The sequence below is a fragment of the Pteropus vampyrus genome, unplaced genomic scaffold (genome assembly GCF_000151845.1).
Source record: "Pteropus vampyrus isolate Shadow unplaced genomic scaffold, Pvam_2.0 Scaffold53, whole genome shotgun sequence".
NCBI lineage: Eukaryota > Metazoa > Chordata > Mammalia > Chiroptera > Pteropodidae > Pteropus > Pteropus vampyrus.
This window is the reverse complement of record NW_011888834.1, coordinates 4749760-4764653: the sequence shown is the minus strand read 5'-3', so window position 1 is coordinate 4764653 and position 14894 is coordinate 4749760. Positions and strand designations below refer to the sequence as shown.

Genomic DNA, 14894 nt, shown 5'->3' with positions numbered 1-14894 from the left:
TAGGAAATACCTCTTAAAAAATAGTTCAGTGGGATAAAAGTCTTTTGGTTAAAGAAAAATTTCTATTGCTAATTAGTCATGGGTGTCTCCAATGATTTCTGGGATTCTTTTTCTCTGCTACTATCACTTTTAATCTAGAATTATTTTCCATTTTCCTATTCCAACTCTTTCCAGATCTGTTTTTTACCACAAGCACATACCTCTTTAATAAACTGAATATTTTAATAACTATCCATATGATCACCACTTTTACTAAAATACATAAATTATGTATTTTATATATAGAAAACTATTTAGTTGGGATAATAGTAATGAAAGGTTGCGTACCTCATCAAATATGACATATCTCATCCTTTTCACCCACTGTTGTCTATGAGGTGATAGCAAGAGTATTTCCAAACACTGAGGTACTGTCACCAATATCTGTTTTTTTAAAAAAATAGGTAACCATTGACTTGTTTTTTTTTAAAGATCAAGCTTTAACTTTTAAACTTCAATAAAATATTTTAGATAACAGTATATTTATATTGGCTTTAAAAACCATCTCATTTGTGGAAAGGTAAAATGAATTTGTATAACAGATGTATGTTGCTGTTGACGCATTCAATAATGTTAAGCTTATTTCATTAATAACTATTCTCTCATATATTAGGAATATAAATCATCACAATTTGAAACCATCACCATTGAAGAAAGTTGCCTACTCCTGCTGAAATTTCAGAAAAGAAATGCATATTCTAATTTGTATAAAAAATTATTTGAAAGTTAACCAAATTACAAATAAGAAAAATAATATGCTCAAATATAAATATATTTATCAATGTAATTGTGAAGTTAATTTATCTTCACATTAAAACCTTGAAGTGGCTACCAAAGTGTCGTTAACATACGTTGTTACTTATTATGTGTTCATGTCTGTGACATACCTGACAATTCAAGGTGTCATGACGGTAATCTCTTGTAAAAACTCCACACACCACTAATCCTTTTGGCAATGTTTTGGTAAATAAACTGTAGACAGTTCCTACCACTTGATTAACAAGAGCCTTAAATCATAAAAGACATAATCTGCTATTTAGTAAATACTGACAACACAAAAAATTGTTTAAAGTAAACCAATGTCTAAAACAAATTTACACGCAAAAAATTTCAGTACCAATTTTGTATCTCTTTCTTAATAAAAGAATTACTAGTACCCAATGCTTCCCAATGGTTCCATTTTAAAGTTTCCTTAATGTACAATATGGCATACTGTTTATTAATGTGATAGCTAGAAATAATAAACAATAATCTATAACACATAAATGTGATATATATTTGTACAGGTGAAATCAGATGATGATTTTTTAATTTAAAAATCTAATTGGCTCTCCAATGATCAGCACAATACTTCACTAAGCGTTAGTTTTCTCATCTGGAAAATGAGAGGACTAAGTTGTATTATAGAGATGATCCCTCCCAAAACTAGCATTCTGAGTTTCCTCTCAGTGCATCTTTAAGGCCTGCAATTAAGTATTCTCTTAAGAAAGGAGAGAGAGGAATACCCCAAATCCCTTCTAAATGAAGAGAAAAATTCAGATTTAGCTAAGAACAGCTCAACTCTGTTTTAGACACATTGCTCTAGAGGAAGAAGCCTATAGCACTTGCAATAATCAGGGGTTATTCCACAAAGCATTTATCCAACCAAGGAGAAGGTAAAACTGAGAATAGGTGCCTTTTCCTCTCCCTTTCTCTCTCTCATGAACTTGCCTATAATCTCTTAACCCTGGCACAAATATCAAATGGTTTCTTTTAGCAAAATTCCCATAAGTGTCAAATCCTTATTTTTAATAAGTATTGGTCCTAAGGAGGTTTAAGCAATAAAATGAATAAAAAATAAGGGTGAATAGTACCACTTATTGATCATTGTTTACACCCAGACAATACTATTAGATACTTTACATATATCATTTCACTTAATGCTTAGAATAAAAGTACAGCAGTTCCCTCTTATCTGTAGGGCATATATTCTATGATTCCCAGTGGATGCCTGAAGCCTTAGATAGTAGGAATCCTTATATATATAGTACTATGTCTTTTCCTATATACACACACACACACACACACACACACATATATATATACCATTTTACTTAAATAAAGAACTTCACGGCTTCTCTTTGGCATATCCATATCTCTTTGGCCAGCATCACTACTTTTGCATTTTGGAGCCACTATTAAGTAAAATAAAATTACTTGAACACAAGCACTGCAATACCACGACAGTTGATCTGATAACCAAGGGTTGCTAAGTGATTAATGGGTGAAGCGTGCATACAGCATGGATACACTGGACACAGGGATGATTCACATACCAGGAGGGACACAGTGGGATAATGCAAGATTTTATCATGCTACTCAGAATGGTACACAATTGAAACCTTATGAATTGTTCATGTCTAGAATTTTCCATTTAATATTTTTGGACCACAGGTGACCATGAGTAACGAAAACTATGGAAAGCAAAACCATGGATAAGGGAGACTACTCTGTAATGTAAGCATCATTATTCTCTTTTTACAGGTAGAGAAACTAAGGTAAAAAACTAGCTCGAGACCTTCACATCCATGACTACAAAACTGAAGCCTATACACTCTGACACCTCTCTATGAATAAAGGCACAAATCACAGTTGAGGAAAATTACTGTAAGATATATAGTGTCATATAGACACAATACCTTTGTTGGAGCAACATACACAACCACCCCTTCATCACTCTCTCTCAGGATTTTCTCCATGCAGTAGTAAGAAGCGTAGGTTTTCCCTGATGACGTCGGGGCAACAATTACAGCAGATTCATTATTATCTACAACATCAAGAAGTTCTCTCTAGATAAGAAAAGAATCATATTTCATTTTTAAAATACATCTTTAGTGTCAATTTTTAATTTAATGGCAATTATCTCTAAGGTGAATTAGTATACACAGTTCTTTCTGAGACGTAGTGTTCAAAATGGCAGGTAGTTAAGGGAATCACCATTTACTGTTATTTGGAAATAACTCAATTCACATCTCACTTTCTACTAAAAAAATTCTTCTCTTAAACTTAGAGAAAAATATCCTAATAAACAGACATCATTGCTAGGGGCCTGCCCAGGTTATTATGCAGCCCAGCTCTTTGCATTCATTTTAACTTGAGTTGGGGAACCTCAGACTGAAATCAAAATTGCCCAAATCCGCTGTTGTTTGAATTCCATTTTTCTGTTTATAAATTAAAGGTCATAAAATGAATAAGTTTTAGAAAATAGAAGTTTTTTCAAAAAATATACACATATATAACAGGCTACATATTTATCATTATTTATCATGATATATTATGAATGACTCTGCTGTTTAACATTTGGATAATCTGATAGCACCACTGTTTCAAAGAATAGTGAACTCTCACCAAACGCATATCATTAAACATCAGGCACTATATTTTAGACTTGAAATTAAACAGATGTACATATCATATAATGGAATAGTTAAGAGAAGTCTAATTGGAGTTAGACTCATTTTTAATCCAGCCTCTATCATTTAATAGAACCAATATTTTTTTCATTTCAACTGACTCTTTTCTGTGTTCTTTTATCTCTTAAGTCAAAACATGAATTTATTTTCATGGTCATCATGTTGCATTCTATAATGATTTACATATCCAAAATTTGTTGCATACTATTAGATCTGAACCAACTGTTTCCATCAAGTTTCTTCAACTTCCTGGGCTGCAGATCTTCTCAGTAAATACCTGCCATGTGTCGGGTATAAAATGATGAACCCTGGGATCTGGATCACTTCTTTCTTCTCGAAATAAGTAAGGGCTCATGTGTGTTAACTGAAACCGAGCTGCTCCCATGTGAATTGAATATTTAGAAATATCCTTCTTAGTATCTGATTCCTGCACCTAAAATAAAGATACATATTAGATTTTCATATTTACAATTTTTAATCTGGGCAAGGAAATTATTATCAATCATGTTGTAGTTTGCTTTGTGTCAACAAGATTGCATTCACGATTATTCAGAGTTAACAAAGGAAGGTAAAATATAGATACCATATCTTCATCAGAATTTTTAAAATACTTTTATGTGTCATACCATATTCCATAGAATATAAGCAAAAGGCAATATGGAATTATTCTTTTAATTATAAATCAGCATAATATTTGATAACTGTTAAATACAAACAACCCCTCCACACACACAATAAAAATTGTATTTTAATTAAGGAGCTCTTGCTAATCTTAAAAGGGCTTCTTTAATAAAAAAAATATGTATTCTTATAAGAATCTATATAATTAACATACATCATCTTACAAATTATTTTACTCAAAGAATTCTACCTGATGAGTAAATAACTTATCAATAAGGAATTCACCATTACAAGAAATTCATATATTTGACATAGCCTTTATTCTTGAAGTTCTGATAGCACTCGATTATGATAATACAAGGAAAGTATGAGAAATATAGATTCATATGTTGTGGCATCCTGGTTGAGAATTAACCATAAAACATGTTTTGAAACATTGATGGTCTGAAGCAGAAAAAAATTTTCATTTAAAAATTACCAAAAATATAATTTAAAAATTTTAATTAGCAGCATTTTTTTCTAATTATTTTCATGTTTAAGAAAAAAGAAAAAAGAAACTGTAACACTTTGATCATACAATAATAAAAGAAATATCCTATTTCAGAGCTGGAGCAGAAACTCCAGACCTGGAGATGGAAACAGTGGGGAGTTAGAATTCTGTCCATCATTGCCTAGTTTTTTTTGTTTTTGTTTTTTTAAAAAAGAAGAGGCACAGAATTGCTTTCTTTCAGCTTATAAATTTATTTTAGGAAAAATCATTTCTCCCAATATCTCAAGTACCTCAAAGCATTAAGGAAACATGGCCCTCTCTATCCAGGAAATATGAGGTAAGGATAGAACAAACAAAGAAAGAGATGTCTTGTCCATACTTTGGTTGGATTTGGACTATGAGCTCATCTCATATTCTGCATTGAGATATTTTTCTGCAGTGTAAGTCATTTCTATATCCACAAAGCTTCACAAGCCTTGTTAAATATGACAGTTGAATTTTAGCTATCGCACTTGGGTAATCAAAATGCAGGGCTATTTCTGTGCTAGATGTTAAGTATAATAGGGGAGAACAAAAGCCACCTGGGAAAGCTGGCCTCATGCTCTCCAGAGGCATTTATAGAATTACCAAGGTGTGGCCCAAAGTCACCTTGAGCTTATGGAAATAAGATATAGCTAGAAAGGACTATGGCCCTTGTTAGTGTTCTTCATGAATGGGCAAACTAGCAAAACGCTGCATCTCTGTGGTGGGCTGGTATGAAGACTCAGGAAAGTCATAGAGCCATTATAGAAAGGACTAGTTCAAGAGAAAACAAAAGGCTATGTCTCTTTTTTCTGGCCATTCATCCTGAGCTGGTGTCCCCCACCCCTTCCATTCCTCTAGTAACAGAAAGTAGCTCCACTCTACCAAGACCAAGAAATAGCACAAGTTCAGCTGCCCTGTTTCTAAATGTACTTCTTATGGTTCTCAAGTCATTATTTGGAGAAATATTTCAACTTAAAAATATTTTCTCTCAAACAGAATTCTTTTGAAGTACCAGCTAAAGACAAATAAGAAGTTTAAAGGAACCAGTATATGTAAAAACATCCAAGAGTAAGTAAAATTTTCCTAGGGGAAAATTTAATTTGATCCATCTCTCTGAAGGGTGAATTTTAATTCTTTCCAGAAGTCTTCAGAAATTTCCCCAATGAATAAACAACAAAATTTACAGGAAATAATCACATCTATAGTAGAATTCTTTCTTCTCCTTTACCCTTACATCTTTTCTTTATTTATTCCTTTCATTTATTGAACAGATTTGTAAAATTTACTATATAAGGGGCATAGCAATAAACAAGACTTTAAAATGCCATGGTTCTATTGAACTTACATTCTAATTTTGAGAAACAATAAATAAATGGGTAAACATACATGTAAATATTCAGATAGTGATATATGCTATTCAGAAAGAGAAATAAACTTCTTAATGACTTTGTGAGTGGCGGAGAGAGTAGAGGAAATGCTACTTAAGATTGGATAGTCTCAGACCAGCCATAAAATGTTTCTTTAATAACATGATGATTCACCTAAAACATTAACAACTAAAGGAGTAAGCCATGCTAAGATCCGAGGGAACAGACGTTCATAGAGAAGAAACAGCTGATATAATACTCTTTGGCAAAAAAAAAAAAGAGAGAATTCTGTTCACTCAACAAACAGGTTGGAAACAGGAACAGATTGGTAACTGAGGACCAGATACATAGGGCCCTGTGACTTTGGTAAAAAAAAAAAAAAAATAGTTCTAAGTGAAATGGGGAGCTCCTGCATTTAATCCACTGAGGCTACTACAACAAAAATACCATAAACTTGGTGTCTTGCAAACAACAAGCATTTACGTCTCATAGTTTTGAAAGTTAGAAAGTTCAAGATCATGGCAGTAGCAAATTTGGTGTCTGGTAAGAGCCTGCGCTTTATAAGGCCATCTTTTTGCCATAACCTCACATGGTGAAGGGAAAAGCTAGCTCTCTGAAGTCTCTTTTCTAAGGGCAGTAATTCCATTCAAGAAAGCTCTGCCATCAAGCCCTAATCACCCTCCAAAGACTCCAGTTCCAAATATCATCACTCTGGGGTTAAAATTTCATCATATGAATGTGGGGAAGAGGACACAAACATTTAGACCATAGCGCCCCTAGTACAAATAAAACATATATTCTAGCTAAAAAACAAAACCATAAAAAATATCAGATCTGTGTCTATATAGGATAATACTTGGCTAACCATTAACTTAATCTGATATGTATTAATTCTACTAAACATTACACAAAATATTTCACACACACACACACACAATTGTCATATAATATTTTTTATACTATCTACCTGAGGACACAATGAGTATGCTAAGTTGTCAAATCCAATATATTTTAGATATTTGGCTAATTTTTGTCGATGTGTATTTTGTAGTAGTTCTGAATATTTTTCATGAAGTATGTAAATCTTTTTCATCAAATTAATTATTATGTTTATATCTCTGGATTCTGCTTCTGTTGAAAAAATATTAGCATACATAAGTTACGTAAGGATATAGGATTAAAAAAAGCATATCCATATGAATCACTCATAATAATTGAGAAATTCATAGTAACTAGCAGTTGAGTGTGACCTCGAGTTATATAGAATAGAGTTGCCAACTTCAGTAAATAAAAATACAGGAAATCCAGTTTAAGATGTGTATTTCATAACATATGCTTATACTAAAAAATTTGTTATTTATCTGAAATTCAAATTTAACTTGCCTGTGTTTGACTTAGGAACTTGAAAAAGTTACATGTCTAAGCTTCATTTTCTTTATACAGATCATGGAGATACTAATAATAGGTCTCACTTCACGTAGTTACTATTAGGATTAAACAAATTAATTCATGTAAAATGATACAATAATGTCAGCAGTTACTATTAATACAAGAATTAATACAGAATATGGGCTGAATTGACATTTTTTAAAGAAGGCCATTCTATATTTTACTCTTTTAATATTTACTTTCCTGTGAACACAATTAAGAGATAAATATCTGTCATCTTCCCTCTAAACAAAAATGTTCATTCTCTGGCGCTCATCTAAAATATTGTTGTGCCCCAGTTTACTAATTATTTAACTTGTGCATATTCTTTGGAGTATGAGTGTTATATTAAAGTTCTTTCTCTGTCACTGACATTTGGGCACACAATACTGGAACCTCGGTTTCTTACATGTAATATATATATATATATACACACGTACAGTAGGTCCTCGAATAACACCAGTTTGTTTAATGTTGTTTCATTATAGTGTTGATGAGATGCTATAGGAACTTAACTTCTGTTTATTCCAAAAACTCTAAGGTAAAATTAGTTTCACTATACGCTTAAAGTCATAGGACCTATAGATGAATTTACATGAGGACTTACTGCATATAGTTTTGGTTGTGGTTATCATACTGTACTGCAGTTAATTCAGCATGTGCCTGAGTTCCTTGGGAGACTGCTCATTAAGTAGCTTCAGAGAAGAACCCATGCCCTTCTCTTCAGAAGCCCCATGGGCACCTAATGAGGTACTCAGCTCATGACTAACCTTGAAGAACTGTTTACTGAATTGAATTTCATATTAAATCTATCCACCAATACCCATCACATACACAAATAGTCATCATGTTATTAGTAGATGAAACAAAGAAAAGCTTACTCTTTAGATATCAAAAAGAATCCCCAATGTCATACAGACCAGAAGAACCAGCATATGGGGCAATATCAATTCTTTTGCTCTGTTCTTACTGACTTATTATTTCAAGAATTTCTAAAATTAATATTTTACATACCTGGTTTTAAACAGCATTCCATCCATAATTTGAAACAGGTATCCAATCCTACCATTTCTGCAGTAAATTTTACAGACTTAACAGGGCATGTCTGGAGAAAATTTTCTAGTCTTTTTATTCCAGAATTAAAATTTTCTTTAATTTCCTTTTCAATATGTAAGGACAAGTTATTCCATCTTTCTTCCTCTCTTTTCTCTAGTTTAGCTAGTTGTCTCTTTTGATTTTCCTCAATAAATTTTTCTGCATTTGTCTTCTAAGAAAAACCAAAGAAATAGGAAGAAATCAACAACAAAACAAATGTATCTGGAAGAATATTGATATTTTTGAAAGAAATATACAATATTTCAGGCCATTAGTTTACCATTTAGGACATTGAAGTAGCACCTTAAGGAACCCAAATAATTACATGCAAACTTCTATATTTATACAAGCATAATAATTCAACATTCCCCATTCTGTCTCCTCAGCTATTATTTTCTCAATCTATTATGCTGAAAACCTGTGTTCTGACATTCCACGTCTGTGGGGTTGGGTCTAAGGGGCATATACCATTTATAAAATTAGACAAACTGTGGTGTAATCACAAAAACTGCCCAGGAGTGTAGCATGTTATGCTTTATAGTAAAACAAATACTACTTTTGCCCAGTGATTCCCAAGAGAAAACTAGTAAGTCTGAATGAGGTACAAAGTCATCAGGTCTAATATTGTAATATCTGGACTACTGCATAAAAAAGAGAATGTTGCCATAGCTGATCTCTAAAACAAATTTCTTGTCCAGAACTCAGGGTACATCCTTATTTAACTCTCTTTCATCCTCTCCCTCTTCAGGACAGAAACAATGGAATAAACAACGTTGTCTACTCATGCGAGTAGCACATCCTAACCAGAGGTAAAATGATATCCCAGGAAAGAGTGGTCTACAGGGATAACATCCAAAAAAAATGAACTTCCTTAAGCACAAAATAGAGAATGAAGACTTAGAAAATATTTTCAACATGTATGACAAATATGCATAGCTCTCAGCAATAAAAAAGCAAAAGGAAAATACTCTAGCAACAGTAGATAAAAAGACATGAGATAAATTCATAGGGGAATAAACACGAACGGATTCTAAATTTTAAAAATATACTCATATCGCTAGTGTTCAAATAATTGAGATTAAAACCTCTCACCGAGAGGAATTAAAAAAAAAAAAAAAAAGCCAGGCATTATCGTACACTGATAAAGGTCATTATTATAACTGAATGGCTAAAAGGGCAGGTTCTAGAGTCCACCCTTGGTCAATGACTCACTATGTAACTTAGTACAGTGTTTTTCCCATGAGAGTTCAATAAACCAATAACATATTATTATTATTTATAATAATATTAAAATAAGAATAAAATTTGGGATAGCCCTCTAAAATGAGAATATATATTAAAATGAATATCAAAAATGTATATCAAAAGCCCTAAAAATTTTTATAGTCTTTCATCCAGTAATTACTTCTCTAAATAAATTAGAAAAAGGTAAAAGATCCAAATATGATAGCACAAGTTATAATAGTAAAATAATGGAAACATAATAAACAATAAAAATGGAAAAATAAACATATTATAAACTATCATGAAAATATTAACAGAAAAAATTTATTTCGAACTCATTGAAATAGAAAGTTCTTCAAAACACATTAATAGGGAAAAATAATAAAACTATATGTAAATTTTAAAATTGTTCAAGTGTATGTTTTTAAATATGTATAGATTGAAATATTTGGAAGGATAGTCACCAGAAAGTTAATAAAAGTAACTTTGTGGGTGGGGTAAAATTTTAGTGATTTTTAAAGTAGTTTTCTAAATAACCCAAATTTATGTTTGACCTTTATAATCTTTTTTTAAAAGCTGTTTAAAATTTGGGAAACAATGTCTTATTATGGAAGCATATTTAATGACACAGAAAAACACCTATTATATATGATAGATGGAGACAGATTAAAAGTACATACAGGCATTTTGGGGGGAAAAAAACATCATGAGTAAAAATGACTGAAAGTTTGTATATCACTATATTAATAGTGGTTATTGTGAAATGTGAGTATAGACTTTTTTTCTCCTTTTTTTTTCTGTTTTTCTATATTTCAAAAGAAAAAAATTAAACAAATAATAGAATGCCATACTATAGATTATATAGCCACAAAAAAAACTGTTTCAAAAGATTTTTAATAACATAAAAAGAAAAATGACTGCAAGGAAATGCACTAAAATGCTAAAAATGTTTAACTCTGTGTGAAGGTCCTATTGGAATTGTTTTCTCCATTATACTTTTCTTCATTTTACAAGTATTATAAAGGTATCTTTTATAATTCATGGTTAGTATTTTGAGTATACTCAATTTGACAGTTTTTTTAGAAAAACGAGTTTTTTCTTCTCTAATAACGCATGAGATTACCAATGTGCATAATGGTGGATACTGTTAATGAAGATCCCTGATGAAAAGTGTAGACCTCAGGACCCCTACATGACTGAGCCCTGATAGACCAAGATTATACCTGGTGTTTTGTTTTTTTTTCCATGGAAGAATTTTTGGGAGGTGGTAGAGTTCCTCTTGTTATAAACTTTACTGATCTGTTACTTCCCATCAAAGATTTTCCCAAGATGTGATAAAAAAGATGTAATTTCTGTATTTCCCTTCTTTCTTTAGCATCTTTGGATTTAGCTGTAGGGAATAAAAAAATTATTAATATATGCTGACAATGCTATTTATAAATAGGAGTTTGATTCAGAGAACATTCATGAAAAAGGCTTTGACAAATATCCTTAAAAATTTGCACTAATCAAATTATAGACATGTCAGAGATTGAGATATAGAAGCTCAAATTATTTGAGCCATATTTAAATAACATGGATGAATCTAAGTCAGTGTCTGTCATTTGCATTTTCATTTCATTATAATCTACTAGGCATTATGAATATATCTCACAGAATAAGTCAATGTTGAGCTTATGCCTTCCTTTTCTTCCAGGACATCAAAATCATAACAGAAAACTCAGCTCTTTGGCACTGTGATGGCACTGAGCACCGGGTCAAGGACAAAGTACATGGACACTCACAAAAGCATCTGATTTAGAAACAGAGTATCTGAAAGCTACTCCAAAATTAGGTCAGAAACATTTGGCTAAAACGACTTTATCAAATTTCAGGTAATATCATAGAATAGACTCTAGAAACAAGAGTAAAATTTGCAGACTGTTCTTTGTCTGCAGTACCAGATAGAACTAAAAGGTATGTATTCTTTTTGTATTCTGCTGCCAAAGCAATTCTTTTTAATTTTTATTTTTTAATTACAGTTGATATAGAATATTATTTTATATTAGTTTCAGGTGTACAGCATTGTGATTAGACATTTCCATAATTTACAAAGCGATCCCCCCAATTAGTCTAGTACTTACCTGGCACTACCAAAGCAATTCTTCTAAGATATAAACCTGACCATATTACTCATGTGGTTTCAACATTTCAGTGGCTTCCTGTTACTCTTCTATTGTTCAAAATCTTCACTAAAGCCTGCATGATTCAAACTCACCTCACATCGATCTCTGTACTCCAGCTCTCTGGTGGCTTCCTGTCGTGGTGTCGCCCTACTGGTCCCCACCACTACCGCACACCCAGTTAACTGTCGTCATCTTTCAGATTTGGCTTAAAAATTCCCAGATTCCTCAATCCAACTCTCTTCACACCCTCTGCACCTGATTGTAGTATTCATTATAATTTTAAATATTATCTCTGTAACAGTGTGTTTAACATCTGCTTTCCCTGCTAGACTGTGAGCACTACAAGAGCATGAACATATCTTTCATGTTCCCTGCTATACTCTCAGAATTCATCACAAAGCTGAACACATCATAGGTCTCAATTCACAGGATAGATGCTGAATGCATGTTTCAGAGACCTGTAATACCAATCTGGCTTCCACTTCCCAATCTATAAGAAATCTGAAGTGTGTGTAACTGATTTTTAATTTTTCCTATACAGATTTTCTGGTACCAATTTTAAATCCAAGAAGAAAATAAGATTAGAAAACTATATTAACCTATAATAACTCATGCCAAAATAATGATTAGATTATTTGAATATTTAAGACATGTTTCACTTATTAATATAATTAGTAAACAGTGTTTTAAAGCAAGTAATTAATTTAACTACTAATTTGGGTAAATGCTGAAAATATAATGTGATTAATGAAGGCATTGGGTCTCCTGAGATAATACAACATGAATTTTTAATGGAAAAGAACAAAGAACTAAAGAAGAGTTAATAATATGTAATTTGTTGTAGCAACCTAAAAATATTTTCTTAAAAGACCCTGTCTCAACAAAACTGATTTTTTACCCAAAGGATTGATTGGAATCACATTTTTCATACTATAGAAACAAGCTTATCTCTGGTTCTGATGTGAAAGGTGTGGAAATTTGTATGGTAGTCTGAGAGAGTGAAGGAGGAGACTATAAATTAGATTTCATTAATTTCAGATGAGTCATCTTTTTCTTATACATACAATACCATTCTTTAATAGGTAAGCATGTTGAAAAGGTTTACTATATATTAGTTATACTTACCATCACTGTTGCACCTAGTCCTTTCAAAATCATCACTGAGAAGTCTAAAAGAATGCCAATGTCTGAGTTCATCAAATTCTTTCTTCTTAGAAAGAGATATAACAGCTGGGTCATCACTGGGAAAAAAAAATCAAAAAGTATACATTAAAATATACACATTATTTCTACCGTAAGCCATGAACTTATTTAATGGAATTTTACCCTTAATTTTATAGTTCTAAATGAGCAAAACATGTTTTTAAAAACAATTTATCTCATGAAGAAATAGCCAAGAAATGGGCAAGACTATTTGTAGAACTGTCATCTCTATAGCAATAAAAGAATAAAGAAAAAAGAATTTATTTGTATGTGAAATTGAATTAGGTACCAAATAATGATGAAATACATAGCCTTAATTATAAAAGATGGTGTTTCTAAAGTTGAGAGACCCCTGTAGATTATTTTAACATGTGTGTATGTGTGCATACTTCTAAAATATTTCAAGCATAGAGAAAAAATTAGAGAATGACACCTGTGAACCTACTATTCATTCAGTCCAAAATTTTCATTGAGTACCTGCGCATAGCAGGCACTCTTATAGATGCTGAGAATATGTCAATGAACAAAACGGACATAGAAAAACTGTCTTTGTGGAGTTTATATAATGACAGAGGGTTACAGACAACAAAGAAATATGAAGGTAAAATACAGTCATGGGTTGCTTAATGATCAAATATGTTATGACAAATGCATTGTTAGGTAATTTCCTCATGCAAACATCATCGAGCTCACTTCCACAAAACTAGATGGCCTAGCCTACCACGCACCTAGGCTACATGGTATAACCTCTTGCTCTTAGGCTACAAATCTATTCAGCATGTTACTATACTGAATACTATAGGGATTGCAACACAATGGTATTTTTGTATCTAAACATAGGAAAGGAACAATAAAAAATATGGTATGAGATAGTGTGTGCACACACACTCACATGTTGCAGGGACCATAAGAGGGCTGTGGAGGGAGGTGCCTTCACAGGGAGAGTACATGTCAGGAGAAAGGGAAGAGGGAGAGATGGAAGGAAGAGTAGGGGAGAGAAAGGGAGAGCAGAGATCAAAAGAGATCCAGGGAAATAAAGTTTGAGAAGAGAAATAACAAAAAGGAGAAGGGGAGGGAAAGAAAAGGAGAAAGAGTAGAAAGTGACTGGAAGGAAAGAGATAAAGAGAAAAGGAAGGGAAATGACTTTGTATGCATGAGTGTGTGTGTGTGTGTGTGTGTGTGTGCGCGCGTGCATTTCTGTGTATATGCGCGCATTTCTGTGTATATGCAGGGACAGGCACAGCGGGAGGACAGGCTCCTGGCTCCCCTCCTCCCCAGCCCACTCTTCTCACTCCCTCGCCAACTCAGAGCCAGAGCCTTGGGCAGGCACAGAGATGCAGGGCAGGTAGACAGCCTCCTTGACTATTTACACTACCCAGACCTAGCAGTAAATTCAACACCATAGTTGGGTCCAGCCTTTTCTTTCAACATCACAAACTTTTTGCTTATCAATCATTATAATCTTATGGGACCACTATCACATATGTGGCCATCACTGACTGCAACATCATTACCCAGTGCATGGCTATAGATACTATGCCAGATGGTGAAAAGCATGAAGGAGAAAGATAAAGCAGGGAGACAAGCTAGTGAGTTCTGAGAGAAGGAGATGCTGTGGTTTTAAGAGGAATGGTCAGGAAAAGCCTTGCTGAATAGGTACTTGAGCAATGGATTAAGGATTGTCTGAGTCAGAACATTTTGAGCAAGTAGAAAGGCCATAAGGTAGGAGAGCAACTGCTGTGTTCAAGAAACGTGACAGCCAGACATGGAAACAATTTAAATATCC

At 32.8% G+C, this 14894-nt stretch overlaps 1 protein-coding gene across 1 annotated transcript in view; it reads right to left on the bottom strand.

The window, feature by feature from the left end:
• LOC105292214 (probable ATP-dependent RNA helicase DDX60) overlaps window positions 1–14894 on the bottom strand; it is a 78902-nt gene that overhangs the window by 38151 nt on the left and 25857 nt on the right. The window contains exons 10-17 of the mRNA XM_023530767.1: window positions 13031–13152; window positions 10964–11130; window positions 8436–8688; window positions 6961–7124; window positions 3769–3924; window positions 2718–2867; window positions 927–1046; window positions 328–423 (exon numbers count right to left, since the gene is read on the bottom strand). Of these exons, the coding sequence (XP_023386535.1) occupies window positions 328–423; window positions 927–1046; window positions 2718–2867; window positions 3769–3924; window positions 6961–7124; window positions 8436–8688; window positions 10964–11130; window positions 13031–13152 (1228 nt within the window). The remainder of the gene's footprint in view (window positions 1–327; window positions 424–926; window positions 1047–2717; window positions 2868–3768; window positions 3925–6960; window positions 7125–8435; window positions 8689–10963; window positions 11131–13030; window positions 13153–14894) is intronic.